The 19,037-nt window shown below is 55.7% G+C and overlaps 1 protein-coding gene across 2 annotated transcripts in view; it reads left to right on the top strand.

The window, feature by feature from the left end:
* The window catches only part of GRIK3 (glutamate ionotropic receptor kainate type subunit 3), a 222,595-nt gene that overhangs the window by 160,215 nt on the left and 43,343 nt on the right, over positions 1 to 19,037 (top strand). For both annotated transcript variants that reach the window (XM_042996562.1, XM_042996563.1), the window contains exons 6-9: positions 7,709 to 7,882; positions 8,472 to 8,615; positions 13,849 to 13,956; positions 17,055 to 17,168. In XM_042996562.1, coding sequence (XP_042852496.1) covers positions 7,709 to 7,882; positions 8,472 to 8,615; positions 13,849 to 13,956; positions 17,055 to 17,168 — 540 coding nt within the window. The remainder of the gene's footprint in view (positions 1 to 7,708; positions 7,883 to 8,471; positions 8,616 to 13,848; positions 13,957 to 17,054; positions 17,169 to 19,037) is intronic.

Here is a 19,037-nt window from a genome sequence, read left to right as displayed (position 1 = left end):
CCGTGCTGTATGCTGGAAAGTCATTGCAGGCTGGAGGATGAGGCCACCAGGTCTCCCATGTTTTCACCTCTGTTTGGAGCCCGGAGCGAGGCAGAGGAGGAAGGCTGGGAAGGTGTGGTGGGCACATTCCAGGGGCCCAAGGCCCTGTCCCCTGGCATGGCAGCCCCGTGCACCCCTTCCTGGGCTCCTGGGGTGCGGAGACCAACGTCCGGGCCCTTTGCCCTCTGGCCTGACTCCACCTTTCAGGCAACACTCTGGAGACGGCACCTCCCTAGTGACCCCAGTTTCCTTACGTTAATGCCATTGCCCTCCTGGGGGCGAGGCTAGAGGTCTTAGAGGGAGGCTCAGGGCAGGGAATGCCCTGGGGTTTCCTCTGGCCCCAGACAGTGTCCACTTCTCTTTTTCATTTCCTTAATTCAAGCATCCGTTTACTCCCTTGTCCAGCAGCCACGTACAGATGTTCTCAAAGCCCCACGGACTGAGCAGGGCACTTGGGTGGGAGACAGTGTGCAGAGGTGGACCCAACACAAAGCCCACCAGCTGACAGGCTCCCTTCATGCACGTAGGGATCAAGCACTGCGACCCGTTCACCTGTACATCTCCGGTGCCCAGATAGTGCCTGGCCAGGCAGCAGGTGGCCATTAATGCCTGAATGAATGAATAACGACAGTACAAAGTAGAAAGTAATCAGTCAAGTTACCAAGACCCTTGTCATAGCCACGGTGAAGACCGTGGACTCTGGGGCCAGCCTGCCTGACTTAGAAGTCGAGATTCTTCCGCTTCCCTGGGCAAGTTACTTCACCTCTCTGTGCCTCATTTTCCCATCCACAAAACGGCCACAGCAACCGCATCACCTCATGGCATTGTTACGCAGAGCATTGAGTATGTTGAGTGCCTGATGTTTAATTAAGTACTACAGAAGTGTTAAATTGCTCGTGTTTTCTCTGTATTCAGCATCGCCCATCTCATGCAAAATTCAGAACAACTCTCCAAGGGAGGAACGATGTCCCGATTTTACAGGAGAGTAGAAACCAAGGCTCAGAGCGGCCACTCGCGAGAAAGGGAGCGGAGCCTGGATCTTTACCAGCTGGGGGCTGTCTAGCTCCAAAGGTCCCTGTGGAGACCTGTCGCCCTGAAAACCCGCACAACGTCATGGCTGGCCTCCCCTGGCCGCACACGGCAGCCATGGTCCAGGCACGGTGGTCGACACTAACGAGGGGAAATGGAGCCTCCACAAATCCCAGCCTTGCCCACACCTCACAGGTTCCAAAGCCCTTTCTCCACATCGCTGGTTTTCCTCTTTCCACGGCAGAGTTTTTGCTCCCCGTCGATGGATGGGCAAACCTGGGACCGGAGAGGTTGAGTGGCTTGCCCAGAGTCTCACAGTGGATCGGTGGTGGAGGCCGTGGCTCCTGACTTCCGGTCTGGTGCACGGTCTCTCCAGCCCACTGCCCGTGCTCCCTGGGCCTCTCTGAGGAGCAGGGAGAGTCGATCTTTCCAGGGAGGAACCCTGCCGTACAAAGAGTTCTGCAATTTGCAGCCGAGTAGGTGCGCGCGCGTGTATCAGGGGCTCTAACCAGCGTGTCTCCCGACTGCCCCCGGCCGCCTGCCTGCCAGGGCATCAGCCGTGTCCCTCGGGTCCCTCCGCTCCAGCCCACGTCCTGCTTCAGCTCCGGCTCCAGCCCCAGGATCCTCCTCCCCGCCCCGCTGGCTTCAGGGTCGGCCTCGTGATTCCGCCTCTTTGCTGCCCATTGGTCAGTCGAGGCTGTATCGGGGAGGGCAGTGGCATTTGCCATTTCTCTCCTTCCCCTTAGCAAACCCACGTCACCAACTCCTCGCCTCTAAAAAATTCTCCAAACTCGCTTCTTTCACGCAGAAGACATTTTAATTACCCCAGCGGCCAGTATCTGCGCCAGCCAGCTTTGAGCCATTCCCAGATAACCCCGCGTTAATCAGCCCCAGCTGAGCCCCTGGTACATGTCATGTGTAGGTAAAAGCCTGGAGGTGGAAGAAGAATTATAATAAATTAATAGATAAGCAATCACAATTAATGCCACTTCCCGGCAATAACAGTTATATCATGGGAAAGATATTTTCATCTGTCATTCCTTAAGGCAATGTTTTCCGAGCTTCAGCTTCTACCCAGTCAGACCCATGGGGTGCTAATGAATTAGTCTATTATGTTATGCTGAATGTTTCTAAAAGGTCCCTCGTCGACACTGAATTCGGCGTGTCAACATTTGGCATCGAGAACAGCAACTTTTTGCCAAGCGGCAAGGTTGCGCTCGGTTCGCCGTGCGTGGCACCTGGGGTCTCGGCGAGGGGCAGTTTGGACCAAAAATCGGAGCCGGACAAAGAGGCCTGTTCAGCAGCGCCCTGTCGTCACTGCCCTCGCGTCACAGGAGCAGGGACATTTGGTGCCAGGGGTCCTACCACACTTTGTACCCCGGGCTCAAGGTGACAGGGAGGGAGGTGACCCCAGCAGTGACCCCAGCTTGCTCCCTCCCAGGCTCAGAGTGTCAGCAGACCACATGCTACATCTTGTAGACTTGGAAGGCCCGATGCCACCAGCATCCAGGCCCCCACAGGGCCAGAGATGCCCCCTTCCCCCAGAGTCACGGAGGCCCTAGGCTGATGCTTTGGCAATCCTTCAGGCCTTCGATATGAGGTTAGCGCTACGTCAGAGAGGAGGCTGTGCCTTGCCCCCACCAGCCTGTGCAGGGGCGGCGTGAGGAGGGCGCCCCCTGGGGGCAGAGCTCAGCTTCTCTCCCGGGGCCCCAGCAGTTCAGCTCTGGCCCCAAACTCCCTGTTCTCCACTCTGCAAAACAAAAGTGCTTCATCTTCCCTTACCTGCCTTCTTCAGAGGCGACTTGGGGAAGATCTCTTGATACTGAAGCAGTCTCCTTAAGGGTCTGTCCCTCCTCCCCAGGCAATTTGCCAAACTGCTCCTAACCTCCAGCGTCATTGAGAGCTCCCCCTGAGAGGTGGATGTGAAACACTAGTCTTGATCCCAGGCTCTTCCCAGTGCTGCTTGGGTGTCCAGAGAGCGGCTCAGCTGGCTGACCCTTCTTTCCACTTCGGGTGACAGACATAGACACTGATAGTTGTCATCAGAGGGGTGAAAGCCGGGAGGTCCCAGGGTAAGAGCGGAAGCACCCCTGACCCACTCTGTTGTGCATGTGTAAAGGAGTAGTCAGGGGAGGCTTCCTGGAAGAGGTGCCCCTTGAGTTGGATCTCAGAGAATAGCCCACCCAAGAGGGTTGAGAAGAGAGACATTCCAGCCAGAGGATAAGAACATGCACAAATGCCGGCACAGGGATGAGGAGATGTGTGATGGGGGCCAGCAAGGAAAGGAAAAGGGGAGCGAAAGTGGTTTGGCTCCTGAAACAAACATGGGAGGGGGTGGGAAGATAAGTGGGGCTGGCGGGGTGGAGAGCTTTGTAAACTAAAGAATTGCACTTTCTTCTGAGAAGGTAGTAAGGATCCATAAACACGGGAGTGAGGGGGGTGGATTGATCCATCAGAAAGACCCCTCTGTGTGCTGTGTGGACTGAGGGCTGGTCACAGGTCAGAGGGAGGGCTCGGGAGCTAGACTTCCTGGGTTTGACTGCACTGCTCCCCGGCGGTGAAACCTAACCTCTCTGTGCCTCAGTTCCTTCCTTTAAAATGGGGTGCCAACAACACCCTCCTTGTGTAAGGTGGAGATGCGAATTAAGTGGTGCCTGAGGTGTAAGATTGACAGGTGCTCGTAGCTATTAGCTCGTCGTGATTGTTTCTCTATTGCCAAGATGGGTAAGGCGGGAAGGACCGGACTCCTGTCTGCCCCTCACCTCCCAACAACCAGGGGCCACACCCCAGACTGTCCATGGCTTATACGTGCCCCCCCACAAAAGCTCCAGAATCCATCCTGATGCATATTGTGTGTTTGGCAACCACCGGGGACAGCAAAGCCCGGGAATTTTTGAATAAGACAGACAAAAATGTACAACCAGCTCTCAGAGGGGAAGGGGGATGACCCTGGACTTGTAGTGCCTCTGATTTCCTTGGTGTGAATACTTCCACTGTGGCTGGTATTAAGCTCCCAATGTGATGTCACTGGACCTGCACAGGGACAGGAGGAAGTGCGAACAGTTAGCTCCCACGGGCCTGTGGGAGCCAGCTCCAACACACCACTGAAACGGCCCCGGGTCCGAATTCTGCTCCGCCCTGTAGGAGCTTCGTGACCGCAGGCGAGTCGTCTGATGCCCCTGACCCTGCTTCCTCATCTGTAAAAGGAGAAGACGATTAAACAGCTACTTCGCAGGGGGTTACTGAGATGGGACAATGTCTTCCACATCAGGGCTGAGCGCGGTGCCCACCCTGGGCTCCCCACTGAGACTGGGGCAGGCACCCTCTGGCCAGCCCAGCGAGACCCCCTCGTCTGCTGAAGACCCAGCTTCGTGCTCCCACCCGACCCCTTCCCCGTCCCAAGTCCTGGCCGAGAATCAGCACCCTATTTGTTTGGGCAAGGCTAGGACTGACATTTCTTGCTCGGTTCAAGTCTGTGCCAAACCTCCCCGCTACTCCCTACTCCTTAAGCCTTCAAAGGGGAAACCAACAGAGTGCACCCCAGAAGAAGCCCATTCTGGGGGTGCAGCGGAAGCAGCAGGAGTTTAGCATCAATCAGGGACATCTGGGAGACAGGAGGACGCCAGCACCATGTGGATAACCTGCTCCGTGGGCTCATTGTTCCTCGAGCCACCACTGAGTTAACCGAAGCTTGGACTGTGACGGGCTGGGGTGTTATTCCCGATGGCTGTGGCCATGCAGAGAAAAGTACAGCCCACGGGGTGCCCTGCCGCTCTCCCAGCACAGGATGGAGGGTCTGAGTCGAGGGACCCAGGAAAGAGGATGGACCGGGGTCCAGGACAGAAGGCGGCTTGATGAGGGCAGAGCATGGAAAAGGATAGGCAGCTGGCCAGGAGGACCTTAGGACGCAGTTTCTCCACTAGTAGGAAGGGGCCACTCTAGAGGATCATAGTGTGTTACATTTTCAAAAAGTAAAAAAATGACTCACGCAAATATAGGATAAACACGTATCAAAGATGGATTCCGTTCATTAACAAGGGAACAAGTAGGATGGCAACACGGTCTCCAAGAGCTTTTGAGGGATTGAGTTTTTATTTGGAGGGGAAAACACAGAGTAAGACGGCTCAGTGAATTAATGTCCTACAGGGCAATAAACCACAACATTGGGGTTTATCTTTCCAGTTGGCAAAGATCTCCAAGTTAGCCTTGAGTCTGGGCCTTTAATCAGTAGCTGAGAGTGAAGTCAGGCCCAGGTGCGTTCTCCCAGAGCATCACAGAATCCAGGACGGGCCTGGTCAGCGATGCTTCCCTACGACATTCCCTACGACATTCCCTTCCGCCTTATTTCCAAGTTTGGGGAGTTTTGCTTAACAGGATAGAACTCTGCTCCTCCAGCTACCACCTGCCACCTCCCTGCCCCTGCCACCTGCCACTTTTTCTTAATGCCTGGCTTGCCCCCCTTCCCCCACCCCCGCCAACCCCTCTGCCTCCTCGCCTCACCGGCCCACCTTGCCACAGAGCCGGAGTGCAGGGAGGGGCCGGAGCTGGGCCGCTCCAGGCATTGAGGCTTGTCTTCCTGGCCCTTCGGCCAGGGCCTACCCATTGCACCAGACCGGATGTGGCCTGGCCACGGACAGACGGGCTGACTGTCGGCCAGCTGCTCCTAGGAGGCGAAGGGTGAGAGGCCTGGCTTGTGACATAGGCAAGGGTGAGACGCCTGGCTTGTGAGAAGAAGGCAGAGGTATTTCTTGAGTCCCAAGCAGAAAGACTCTTCTTTTTTATTGAATTCTAACTGACCTACGATATTATGTTCATTTCAGGGGTACAAAATAGCAATTCAATATTTTTATACATTACAAAACGGTCCCCACAGTAGGTTTGGTGACCGTCTGTCACCATACCAAGTCATGACCGTATAACTGACTGCATTCTCCGTGCTGCACATTACGTCCCCGTGACTTACTTATTTTATAGCTGGAAGTTCGTACCTCTCAATCCCCTTGACCTATTTTGCCCATCCCCCCACCCCCACCCCTCTCCCCTTCTGGCATCCACCAGTTTGTTCTCTGTGTCTGTGCGTTTGTTTTGTTTTGTTTTTTAGATTCCACACGTAAGTGACATCATACGGTATCTGTCTTTCTCTGTTTGACTTGCTTCACTTAGCATAATGCCCTCTAGGTCCAGACACGTTGTTACAAACGGCGGGATTTTGTCTTTTTTTTTGTTTGTTTTTTTATGGCTGACTTACATTCCTCTGTGTGTAGACACCATCTTCTTTATCCGTTCAGCTGTCGATGGACACGTAGGTTGCTTCCACATCCTGGCTACTATAAGTCATGCTGGAGTGAACACAGGAGTGCACGTATGTTTTCAAATTAGGTTTTTTATTTGCTTCAGATAAATGCCCAGAAGTGGAACCCCTGGATCATAGAGTAGTTCTGGTTGTAATTTTTTGAGGAGACTCCATACTGTTTTCCACAGTGGCTGCACCTGTTTGCATTCCCACCAACAGTGCACGAGGGTTCCTTTCTCTCTGCGTCCTCGCCAACGCTTGTGGTTCCTTATTTTTTTGGTTCTAGCTATTCTGACAGGTGCCAGGTGAGGGCTTGCGGTGGTTTTCATTTGCATTTCCCTGATGATGAGTGATGCTGAGCACCCTTGCATGTGTCTGTTGGCCATCTGGATGTCTTCTTTAGAAAAATGTGTTTTCAGGTTCACTGCCCATTTTTAATCTGGTTTTGGCTTTTGGTGGTGGTATTGTTACTGAGTTGTAGGAGTTCTTTATATATCTCGGGTATCAACGCCTTGTCAGATATATAGTTTGCAAGTACTTCTCCGGCTCAGTGTTTTCATTTTGTTGATGGTTTCCTTCACTGTGCAAAAGCTAGAAAGGACTAGTCTATTTTTTATTATTTTTTTAATTAACATTTATTCATTTTTGAGAGTGAGAGAGACAGAGTATGAGCAGGGGCGGGGCAGAGAGAGAGGGAGGCACAGAATCTGAAGCAGGCTCCAGGCTCTGAGCTGTCAGCACAGAACCTGACGCGGGGCTTGAACTCACGGACCGCGAGATCGTGACCTGAGCTGAAGTCGGATGCTTAACCGACTGAGTCACCCAGGCACCTCTAGAAAGGACTGTTTTCAACTAGTCTTTTGGGGGCAGATAAAATAATTCCCTTGGGCTTCCCTCTGGATAACTTGGAGATGCCCAGACCCAGTGCTCTTTGTGCTCCCAAAGTGGGCTCCCCCATCGTTGGGAATGACCATGATGGCCTTTACCAAGCTCCTGTGATGTTCTGGGCTGGGCCTTTATGTGACCTGTTGCACCGGGTCCTATAAAAGCGCCACAGTCCCCATTCCGTAGATGAAGAAATTGGTTGAGCCACCTGCCAGAGGTCCGGCCGTGAGTATGTGAGGTCGGCCAGCAGGCAGAGGGTGTTCCCGTCAATTCCACATCAGTGCTCCTGCAGGTGCTCTGTCACCGTCACCGTCACCGTTGAGCCTCCCCCCTGCAGAGCAGGGCTCTGCTGGGAGATGCAGCCTTGGACGGTGGGGCTCTGAGTGTGGGATGGTGGGGTGGGGGGCGGGGTGGAGCTTACAGCAGCCACACCGTTATTTACTCGAACCTCTCTCCGTCAAGGATCTATATGCATTAGACCTGGAGCCCTACCGCTACTCAGGGGTGAACCTGACAGGGTTCCGGATCCTCAATGTGGACAACCCCCATGTCTCGGCCATCGTGGAGAAGTGGTCCATGGAGAGGCTGCAGGCGGCTCCCCGGGCAGAGTCCGGCCTGTTGGACGGAGTGATGATGGTATTCCAGCCAGGCGGGTCAGATCCGGGGTCTCCCCTTTCCCTGTCCTTCTCTCTCCTTTCCCTCTTCTATCTTTTCTTCCTTCCTCCCATCCTTCTTCCCTTCGCTCTATCCTCCCTATCTCTTCTCCCCTCCCACCACTTCCCTTCCTCAGACCTTAGACTAGGCTCTGGGAACACAAAGGAATCAGACACAGTCCCACACCAAAGGTGGTAGTGGAGGCTTGTAAACGGATTGTTTCGGAGCGCGGGGATAAGGACCCTCGGCTGTGACCAGCCGAAGGCTGGGGAGCGGGAAGGGAGAAGGTGTGGGCAGGGCCTAGGGGAGCAGCAGGAGCGGTGGGATGGGGTGAGAGGGCCTAGAGGGAGAAGGTCTGAGCTGCAGAGCGTGGGAGTTGAGTGTCTGTGGAACAGCAGGGACACCCAAGTCTGGCCTTCGCTGGGGGCGTGGACGGGGTCACCGTGGGCCTTTCCCTCACCCGGACCCCTCGTGTCTGGCGAGGGAGGGGAAAAGGGACAGAGCAGATTGGGCCGAGGACTCTCGGGGCTTGGGATCTGCTCTCAGGCAGGCCCCGGGCCCTCCCCTGCAGACTGACGCGGCCTTACTGTATGACGCCGTCCACATCGTGTCCGTGTGCTACCAGCGGGCACCCCAGATGACCGTGAACTCCCTGCAGTGCCATCGGCACAAGGCCTGGCGCTTTGGCGGCCGCTTCATGAACTTCATCAAGGAGGTGAGTGTTCCCCTGCACCTCCCCCAGCCAGGGCCTCCCCCCACTGCCCCTGGGGATCAGCATGGGGTCAGCAGAGCTGCAGAGCAAAGGCCCGGGTGTGGGAGTCAGGCAGAACCCATTTCCAGTCCGCACAAACCCGGCCTCAGTGCTTCTCCTCTCTGAGCCTCAGTTTCCTTGGGGGGAAAATGGGCCTGACGGGCTCGTTCTTACAGGGGGATTGAGAGGCAAAGGCCCTGGCGTGTAGGAGGTTCTCCGTGGGCGGTCAACACGGTCAGCAGGACCTGCGTTGGCTTTCTGATACAAGACATGAGGGTCTCTGCCTCGGGCTGTGTGACCTTGGGCAAGCTAGAGAACCTTGCTGAGCCTTGACTGGCTCATCTGCAAAATGGGGTACGAAGCATGCCCAGTCACAGGGATGCTGTGAAGTGGAGATGAGACCCCGTGTGGAAAGGGCTCAGGGCGGTGCCAGGGCAGAGGAGGCTGGGTAGATCATAATCAGCCATCCAAACTCCTCTTCGTGTCGTGGGCCCTCTGGGACTCTGCTCTCCTGGCATCACAGCGGCTGTGAAGAAGTCCCATCCGTGGGGCTGATTCAGAGGAACCAGAGAGCAGAAATCCATCCTGCTATTCAGATGACCATTGAAACACGTAGTGCCAACGGATAATTTCGAAGGACTCTCCGTCACCATTGTCCTTGTAAGCTGTGGGTGGCAGTTTACCATTCCCATTTTACAGGCGGGGGAAGCTAAGGCCGGGGCCAGGCATCCTGGCTGCATCACGATTAGCTGTGTGCCTTCGGGTGAGAGGATTAACGTTCTGATTCTCAGTTTCCTGGACTGTAAAATGGGCATTAAGAGTCCTTACCTCCGTGTTGTTTAGAAGACCGTGTGAAACTGGACGCAAAGCATCTAGCCCAGGACGTGGGCAGAGGCAAATCCCAGTAGCTGGTGGAGGAAGACCGCTTGGGGACGAGATCCAGGCAGGGTTATCCTGGGTCAGAGGGAGTGACCACGTCGAGGCAGCACGGAGTGCGGCGGGGGGAAGCCCTCCAGGAGGGCTGTGTAGACGATCTCTTTGTAGCAATCACAGTGGACCAGAAATGAGGCAGGCTGCCTTGAGCGCTCATTCATTTATTCAGCAGCTGATTGTGGTGGGCCCGCTGGGTGCCAGGCGCAGAACCCTGCACTGGGATCCAGTGGGGCTGAGACAGACAAGCCCCCGCATTCCCAGAGCTCCCAGCCTAGGGAGGGGGCAGACACGAAGCAAGCCCTTGCATTCAGGAATGTAATCCCACGTGCAAAGGAAGGCAGCTCCAGGAGGGCCAGTAACAGACCCACCACCTTATTCTCAGTGGACAGTTAGCTTTCCCCCAAGTCCCGAGGTCACCACCACCACTTGGGAACAGCGCTAAAAGGAATGGGGACGGGACATGGGCTGTAGTTTGATGCACATGCCTGTGGAGTTGTCTCTGCCTCTCCCAGCTGTGTGCCTTCACGCATGGTCCTAGATGTCCCCAAGTGTCCGTTTCCTCTCCTGGCAGATGTCACCCCACCATCATGGTGAGGGAGGCACGAAGCCCTTGGGACCAGCTCCCTCACGCCTCAAAGGGGCTCCATCCAGTGTCGGATATTTTGGTATAAGAAGACCATGATGGTCCCTTCTCATCCAGCCCCTCAAAACTGCAGAGGAAGTCTGATTGTCCAGTGCCCTGAGCAGGCCTGCTTGGCCTGAGCGATCACCGGCTTGTTCTCGGGGAACTCTGAGACCCGACTCTCAGCCCCCTGTGCCTCCTTCCTCGGCAGGCCTCCGACGGAGCGGTCAGAGGCCAGCGTGAGGGGGTCGGTGACCCGAGCCACGACCCTGGGACCCTTACGAGCCAAGCAAAAGTGGCTTTGAAGCTTAACCACTTTTTAGCTGTGTGACCTTAGACAAGCTACTGAATGTCTCTGTGCCTCAGCTCTGTCTCTGTACCCTGGAGATTTTCCTAGGGTTGTTGCAGGATGAGGTGGGTGATGGTGTGGGTGAAGCACTCAGGACAGAGCGTGGCAAGAGCAGATGCTGAACAGATTGGCTGCAGTTACTGTCCTCACAACTGCCATGACTATGGGTTCTTCTCCATGCTGGGTTTCCAGCTCACGAGGATCTCTGGGCCACATAGCTTCGGGGACCTCCACCCTGTCTACCCCTCACCCGTTGGAATTTTTGAGGCTCAGTGACAAAACCCTACAGGGAGCAGATTCGTCACCACCCGCCCCGTAGAAAGGGGCCCCTTCTCCCTCCTGGGGCTGACTGGCCCACACCGGTGTACTTCCTGTTTCCTGGCCGCTGCCCCAGTGAGTGGCCCTCACCACTCACACCCTTACAGAGCCCTTTCAGAAACACGTTTGTGCCACCTGCATTTGAGGGCGGTGGAGATGGAGGCCCCGAGCAGCCGCGTGGCTGGCCCACAGTGCCACCTCTGCCCGGGACCGGGACCCCCGTGCCCTGCCTGAGCCCAGCACAAGTCTTCCCTCAGACCGTTTCCAAGTTGCCCGTCTCCTTCTCTGACTGCGTGACAGTAAATCATTTTAAAGACTTGGCATTTCCGAGAGGAGCTGGAAAATACCAGGCCGGAGTTCAGAGCGTGTGAAGCATCTTTCATTTAGTGAGTCTTGAGCGGTGGCTGGAAGGGGCGGGCAGGCCGGGAAATGTCACGGGGAGGAGCTGCCAGTGGCTCCTTGCCCTGGCCCTGCCCACCCGCCCACAGACAGTCCGTGCCCCCCTGCTGGCATTTAATTCCTCCAGAGCTGACAAGGAGGAAGTGCAGGTTGAAGGCACCTGCTGTGATTTCCCCTGGGGGCCAGGAGATAGCCTGAGGGTGCAGAGGAGGGGGGAGCCAGCCAGCCGGAGGGGAGCTGAGCCTCCCTGTGAAGTTATAAACAGTGGTCTTCACCTTGTCTGATCTTTTAGTCTCTGTCCCCAACCCCGTTTCCAGCCCCCCAGGCTCTGTAAGCCTCCCCCACTGAACTTGGGCATGGTGACCCCACGCTCTTCAACTCTGTTCCTGCAGACCCGGATTCTGTCCTGCACCACCATCCCGTGCAGCTTTCTATAGCTCAGCCCCTCTTTGAGCCTCTGTGTCTATGATCCTAAAATGGGGGCGACAGTGACACCCACCTGGCAGGATTGTGATGAGACAAAGCACATTCAGGAAAGGGGGTTAGTTAGCCCTCTATGACAGGATTTCTACTGAGGCCTCAGGCCCTGGCCCAAGCCCCCAGCCTTCCTCCCAGCTAAGCACCAGCCCTATAATCCAAGGGAGAAATAATACCGTATAGCACTTAGCTGGGATCGTAGATGGCAGGCACTGTGCTAAGCACTTTATACATCTTTTTGAACACCTGTGAAATAGATCATTTTCCCCTTGCTGAAGCTCAGAGAGGTTGGATCACTTGTGCAAAGCCCGCATTCTGTCCAACTTGTCTTAGAGCTTCCCGGACCCCTTCCAAGCCCCGCCCCTCTGCCTCGGTCGGTCTACCGGCTGGCTCATCTGCACACTTACCTTGGGGCCTTAGAGCTGCCCAAATGCTTGGAGAGCCCACGGGTTTTATTTTGGACTCCTGGGATCCATGGTCCCGTGAACTTGGGTGTCCAGTTCTGAGTGCCAGTGTGTGCGCCAGGGACATTCAGCCAGGGAGAGGCCCTGGGGCCATTTTCAGAGCCTGCAGGGGGTCATGACCCCAGTGTGGTTGGGAACCACCTTGGCAAAGCAAACATTTCCGTAATCAGACCTTCCCCCGCCCCCATGTTCTCTGGCACCTCCTTCCCCAGCCTCCTCCAGCCCAGTGGACTGTGTGAGCTCCAGATTTCCTCCCCCACCTCCAGCCTGCAGCCTCCCTTGGTTCCCAGGACCTCCAGGATGGATGGGTTTGTTCTCCCAGACACAGAAAGCCCGTTGGTATTGGGGCGTTTAGGCGTGTGCTGGCTGCCTCCTACCTCCTTGGAGAAGGGAGAGAAAGGACGGGGCTCCAGCCTGAGGGGTGGGGCCCTGGGACCCCAGCTGCAGCGCGGAGCTCTGACCCCCTCTGGGAGCTTGGGTGATGCGCCTGGCCCTCCTGGCCTGCTTCCTGGTCTGTAAAATGGGAATCGTGACCTCACCTGGCCCACCTGCAGGGCTGCTGTGGAGGTTACATGCTCTGAGCCGTGTGAAGTACTTTGCAGGGATGCATTGGGTCCACAGGAAAGGTATTTTCTAGAACGGAGTCAGCAAACCTTTCCTGCAAAGGGCTGGATAGTAAATATTTGGGCTTTGTGGGCCAGATGGTCTCTTTGTAACTATCCAGGCCTGAGGCAGCGGCTCCAAAGCGGCCAAAGACAATAAGTAAATACATGGGTGTGGCTGTGTTCTAATCAACTGTTTACAAAAACAGGCCGCAGGCCTATGGGGCACCAGCTGTAGCTTGCTCACCCCTGATCTAGAAGAGTGGGACTTTCTCAGCTTGGGTCCTGCATGTTCTCTGCATCTCTCTCTGTGTTAACGATGTTAATGACAATACACAGAAGTGACCATGAGCTCAAGGGCTCGGGTGGTACCACGCACTGTCCTAAGTATTTTATGGGCTTTATCTCCATTCACCCCCCGTGGCGTTTTGGTACAATTATGAATCCTGTTTTGTAGATGAGGAAACTGAGGCAGAGAGGTGACCTAGAATTCCTAAGTTTGCACAGCTGACTGCGGTTGGACCCGGCATTCTGACCCCAGAGTTCTTAACCTTGACGTTCGTGGAGCTGGGGCCGGGGGCGGTGGGGGTGACTTCTCGGTCTCCTCCTGCTCTACTCCAAGCCTCTGGTCTTACCGCCAGGGCTGGCTCGGCCCCTTGGCTTTTCCACCTCTGGGTAGGTGTCACCTGCCCCAAGCCGCCCGCCTGCCTCCTCCTTGCCCCTCTCTGGGGACCTGACACGGGCTTCCCCTCCTCTTTGGCTTCAAGGCGAGGGCTCATTTGAGTGCGTCTGAGATCGATGTTGTACACGAGAAGGTGCAAATGTAAAGCTGGCTAAAGAGCATAATAGAATTTATGGAAATCGCTGGCTCGCACCACAGCCCGAGCAATGATGGAGGTGATTATTAATTAATCATGGTCTTGGGGGAACAGTATCAGTGCAAAGAGTAATTAAAATGAAGCATTGTACAGTTGTACCGAATGATGATTTATGAGCCCGAGGAATTGCCGCTCTGCCCTCTCCCTTCCGGCAGGCTCAATGGGAAGGATTAACTGGACGGATTGTTTTCAACAAAACCAGTGGCTTACGGACGGATTTTGATCTGGACATCATCAGCCTGAAGGAGGACGGCCTGGAGAAGGTGTGTGGGCTCAGGAGAGGGAGGGGACAAGACCTTGGGGGCTCGACATGACCTGGCATGGCCTGTGCACTGGCCCTTCGGAGAACATGGAGGCCTGGTCAGACTGGAAGGGTACAGAACCCAGTGGCCTGGCCGTGGCAGACACCCAGGCTATCGCCCGGTGAGCAAGGGCCACCAGGGATGCTTAACTGGAAAAAGTCATGAAAGGCTGGGGCGGGGGCGGCGCGCAGAGGGACAGACCCGACTTTGGGTAACAGAAACTCTAACCACCAGGGGGTGGCTGCCTGGGGAGTAGTGAGCTCACTGTCACTGGAGGCATTTAAGCAAAGATTAAGCAATATGATTGCTTGTCTGGGAAATGCAGTTGGTTCTTATCCTTAGAGAGAAGTTGAAGCACATGAATTCTGATCTCACTCTTGGTTTCTAAGGTCTCAATGATTTCAGGGGGTTTTGATGAGAAAGCAAGCCCTTCTGGGGCCTCCATCTGGCTACCATCAGACATTTGTAAATGAGGCCAATTCTCCCTGGGAGGCTTCTGCATATTCTGTCCAGTCAGGCTGCTGGCCTGGGGAGGAGATTCAACATTAGCCCTAATTCTCCGAATTCCTGGGACCTCAGGACCCAGGGGGTCAGCCACACCCTCTCCCACCAGCCTGGGAGTGGGGTGAACAAAAACCTGGAAGTTGGGGAGGGGCCAGCTTGGATGCCTCTGAGACTTCAGGATGGCTAGATTCCTCTCCTCTCCACCCCTGTCTGCCATTGATCAGGACTCCCTCCCTTGGATTGTTTTAACACTCAGCCCTGGCCTCTCCACCTCCACCCCTGAGCCTGCAGCCATGCTCAGTGTACACACACACACACACACACACACACACACACAGCTTCCCAAAGCACAGCATGGTCTCCCCCACCAGTGCCGAGTTAAGCTCCAGCCCCTGACTTGGACTTTTATGGCTCTCCGAGAAACAACACAACTTGCCTCTCCACGCCCAACCTCCACTGGCCCCAGAACATTCCCTGTGGTGCAGTCAAACCCACTCCCTCTGGCCCCTCCTTTGGCTGAGTGATGGCCCTGGCTGTGGAGGTGGCCTCTGTCTCCTGGGGTCGCTCCCTCAGGCACAGACGTGGCTCTAGCTGGGTTGCAACCTGTGGCCAAGTTTACTCCGCCCACTCCTGAGTGTCCCACAGACTAATGGGGGCTCCTGTGCAGGGGTGGCCAGGGAAACGCCACCTTTCCTCTGCATACAGCATCAGTCCCTTAGGCACAGGCGCTGTGGCCTCTGCTCCTAAGATCAGGGAGACCGGTTGGTCCAACCTACTCGCACCACAAGGTCTCGCCGGGCGGTATGCCAGCTCCTGTTTAAACTCCGGCAGTGCCTGGGGGTGGGAGGGGAGGGGGTGGACCTTCCTTCTCCAGCAGTATTGCTGCAGTGGTTTTCACTCAAGTGGCATCTCCTTTCTGCTCTCTCAACTGTCCATCTCTGGAGATGGCCTAAAATTCTAAGGATGGCAATTAGACCCACGTATGCCCGTGCGACCGGCTCCCATGCCCGCAGCAGACGCGAGTAATGGGATCATGAGAGCTCTTTCCATCTGAGCCTTCTATCACAGCATCCCTCTTCCAAGGACAGAGTGACGATAGCTAACACCCAAGAAAAGCCCTCCTACTATATACCCGGACAAAGGTTGACCTGCCTCCTCCAGAGGCTCCCGGTCACAGCCACAGGGAGTGGTGGGCAGACAGCCTGTAGAGGCTGGGTCCTCCTCCGTCCTAAGTGTTCTCGCCTCCCCAGGACTCCCGGGATCTAGCCAGGCATGCAGTGGGAAGTCAGTAGGTGCTTTCTGGGGTGAGGGTTCCAGCTGCTCAGGAATCACTGGACAGATGTGTATGGGGCACCCGGGTGTACTGCTAGGGACCCCTCATGGGCTGGGCCCACTTTGAGGCGGTCTGCCTGTCTCTTCTCTTGGCTCTAGGGGGTCTGCGTGGACAGAAATCCTGCCTGGAGAGGGTGCTAAGTCCCCACACAGCCGCCCTGCCTCTTGTATCATCACTTCTGTTTGCTAAGCCGGGTCATAGCTGATCCAGCCAGCTCCAGCCGGTGGCTCTGGGAGGATTAAGGCAGAATTACCCAGGCATAATTACATGTCTGTCTGCTATCTGCTTTGCACAGCTCTCTTAATGGGATGTTTGCATTTGGCCTCTCTGTTTAATTGATTAAGTTTCCCGAGTGCCCCCCAGCTAGGCCAAGGACACAATGGGCATGCCAAAACCTTCCTTGAGGGAGGGGACCTGAAGGGGAGTCGGGGGAGCTGGGCAGAGTGGGACCTTCATGAGGCCCAAGGCAATGATTGGTAAACTTGATCTTCCCTGGCGTCCTCCAGCCTCAGGCCTGATAGCAACTAGGGCACCGTGGAGAGACAGATTATGCCACCTTGGCCAGGATATCCGCCAACTTTAGAAGTAAAACCACAAAGCAAACTGCCTTCAAACCCAGCAGCAACCAGGCCCGCAGTGAGGGCCCTCCGCTCTCTGGTCTGCCAAAGACCAGCTCCTGCCCAGCCTGCCTTCCTGCATGGGACACATCTCATCACCCATTAACCCAGTCCGAGAATGTTGGGTGAACATCCCCCTTGCTCCAGACCCTGTTCCGGGCTTTGGAGGGTGTCCTGGCCCCGGGAAGTGGCACCAGGGCAGAGACCCAGTGAGTGAGCAGCTGGGTGCCCCGCGTCTTCCCCAGGAGGAAGGAGGCCCACCAGGATCAGAGTGGCTCTGTCCTGGGGTAGGACTGGCCCTGACCCAGGACCCCTGATTTCTTAGTGTATCTGTTCCACCCCAGGCTGAGGTCCCTGGGCTGTTTTTACACTCCCCTTCTCCTCTGCATTTTCCCCTCCAGCCAGCAAGGGGGAGGTGATGGAATTCAAGAGACTCCACACCTTGGGCGCCTCCTCCAAGAAGAAGGGAGGCAAGAAGGTTGTCAGGAGTTAGCTCACAGCCTGTCAGCCGTGACGACAATGCTCACCAAGAATGGGAAGGAGATGATGGCCTTGTTGGCCGTCTGAGGACTCAGCCCCTTTTCCCCGTCTGTCTGTCCATCCAGGTTGGGGTGTGGAGTCCTGCGGAGGGGCTCAACATCACGGAGGTCGCCAAAGGCCGAGGCCCGAATGTCACCGACTCTCTGACGAACAGGTCCCTCATCGTCACCACCGTGCTGGTAAGAGCCTGCAGCCCTGTGGGAGGGACTGTGTGAGCCAGGGACGGGCTGAAGAGGCCCCTCCGTCGCCCCACCCAGCCCAGACCGGGCACCGCTCAGGGGGCTGCTGCGAGGCTGGAAGATGGGGGAAGTGGAAGCGCTGAGGGTCCCTCAGAAAGCCCTCGGCAGTTGGAGCACAGCAGCTCTGCTTGTGGCCACAGGCCAAAGAGCCCAGGGGGTGGCTTTCAGAGGCCTATTCCCAAAGGCAGAGGGGGCTGGTCCTCTGGCCGTCTGAGAACTGCTTGGAAGCCGATCTTCGGAGACCTGTGTGTTTGCATTTATCCCCCTGCCCCCACCCACCCCTGAGCCCAAGCACGAACCACGAAGGGGTAGAAGGAAAGAGGTTAGCCTGTCCTCTGCACCAGGACTGAGGGTCCACCTCTTTACCTCAGTTCCCAAGGAAAAGGTCCTTCTCAGTGGTCCCCACAGCTCTGGTGGGTACTGTGGCCACACCCAGAGAGCCCAGTGGGTGCCGGGAGCCCACACACATGCCACGGTCCATGGTGTCCCATCCTGAGAGCTCTCCTCTGTGGCCACTCTACATGTCACCCTCCCTCCATTCACCAGGACTGAATAGCACCTCCTTCTTCTGACCCAAGGAGTGGCTCTTGGCATCTCCCAGGCTCTCTGCACCTTAGAGCTCAGGGTGGGCAGAAGGGCATACCCCCGCCACTGGCCTCTTGACTGGCCAGTGCTGTGCCCTCTCCACTGCACTGGCCCCTTCTGGAAGGCCTCCAGAGCATCCACAGACTCAGGGCCCACCCTTTCAGAGACACAGCACTGCTCTTGGGGACCCAAGCTGGGCCACACTGGGGACAGGATCACAGCCTGGTGGATCCTGACCAAAGACCTTTTGAGGACGATTCAGGGAGCTTCTCCTTATATTAAAAGCACATACAATACGATACAATAAATACAATATGAAAAAAGCAAATCTTCTACAAAAAAGAGGGCTCAACCTGGTTTGAAGGGCTTAGATAAAATGAGGCTGCCCCAGAATGGAACCTGGGAGTGGGGCTGGGCACTGGACCTTCCATGATGCCAAGATGGGGTGGCCCCACCTGCTTCCCGTGGGAGGCAGCTGAGCCAGGCCCTGATGAACGGTCCTGTGTCCTCTCTCTAGTGTGATTCACCAGACGTATGCTTGGTGGACAAATGGTGGACACCCCCAGGCAGGAAGGGACATAGGAGTTCAGCCCCATTCTCCCAGTGAGCAGCAGACACGGGGACACCAGCAGCTTCTAGAGAGCAACTATAGCCTGTGGGTCTCACCTCCAGTCTTCAGGGTCATGACCGTTGACAGGATCCATGTTAAAGATGATGGAGTCCTAACCTTGGTTCTGGACCTACTGCCGACAGAGCCGGATCCAGGATGAGAGGGCTGGGGAGACACCTGCCGCGCAGGTTTGGGGATGAACCCCCCTGTCCCAGGCATCTTCCCCAACACCGTACATCCTGCCTGCCTTTATTGATTAAATTGTTGTTAACTAAAAAAATATAAAAATCGGGGCGCCTGGGTGGCTCAGTGGGTTAAGCTTCCGACTTTGGCTCAGGTCATGATCTCACGGTCCGTGAGTTTGAGCCCTGCGTCGGGCTCTGTGCTGACCACTCAGAGCCTGGAGCCTGTTTCAGATTCTGTGTCTCCCTCTCTTTCTGCCCCTCCCCCGTTCATGCTCTGTCTCTCTCTGTCTCAAAAATAAATAAACGTTAAAAAAGAAATATTTTTTAAATATGAAAATCAGACTGCTGAGACCAGGAAGTCAAAAGATTTGATCAGGAATGAGGGAAAATTATATTAAATATATATATATATGTATATATAAAAGATTA

Source organism: Panthera tigris, chromosome C1, assembly GCF_018350195.1.
Source record: "Panthera tigris isolate Pti1 chromosome C1, P.tigris_Pti1_mat1.1, whole genome shotgun sequence".
NCBI lineage: Eukaryota > Metazoa > Chordata > Mammalia > Carnivora > Felidae > Panthera > Panthera tigris.
Note: the sequence above shows the minus strand (reverse complement) of the source record. Positions and strands in the feature narration are given on the sequence as shown.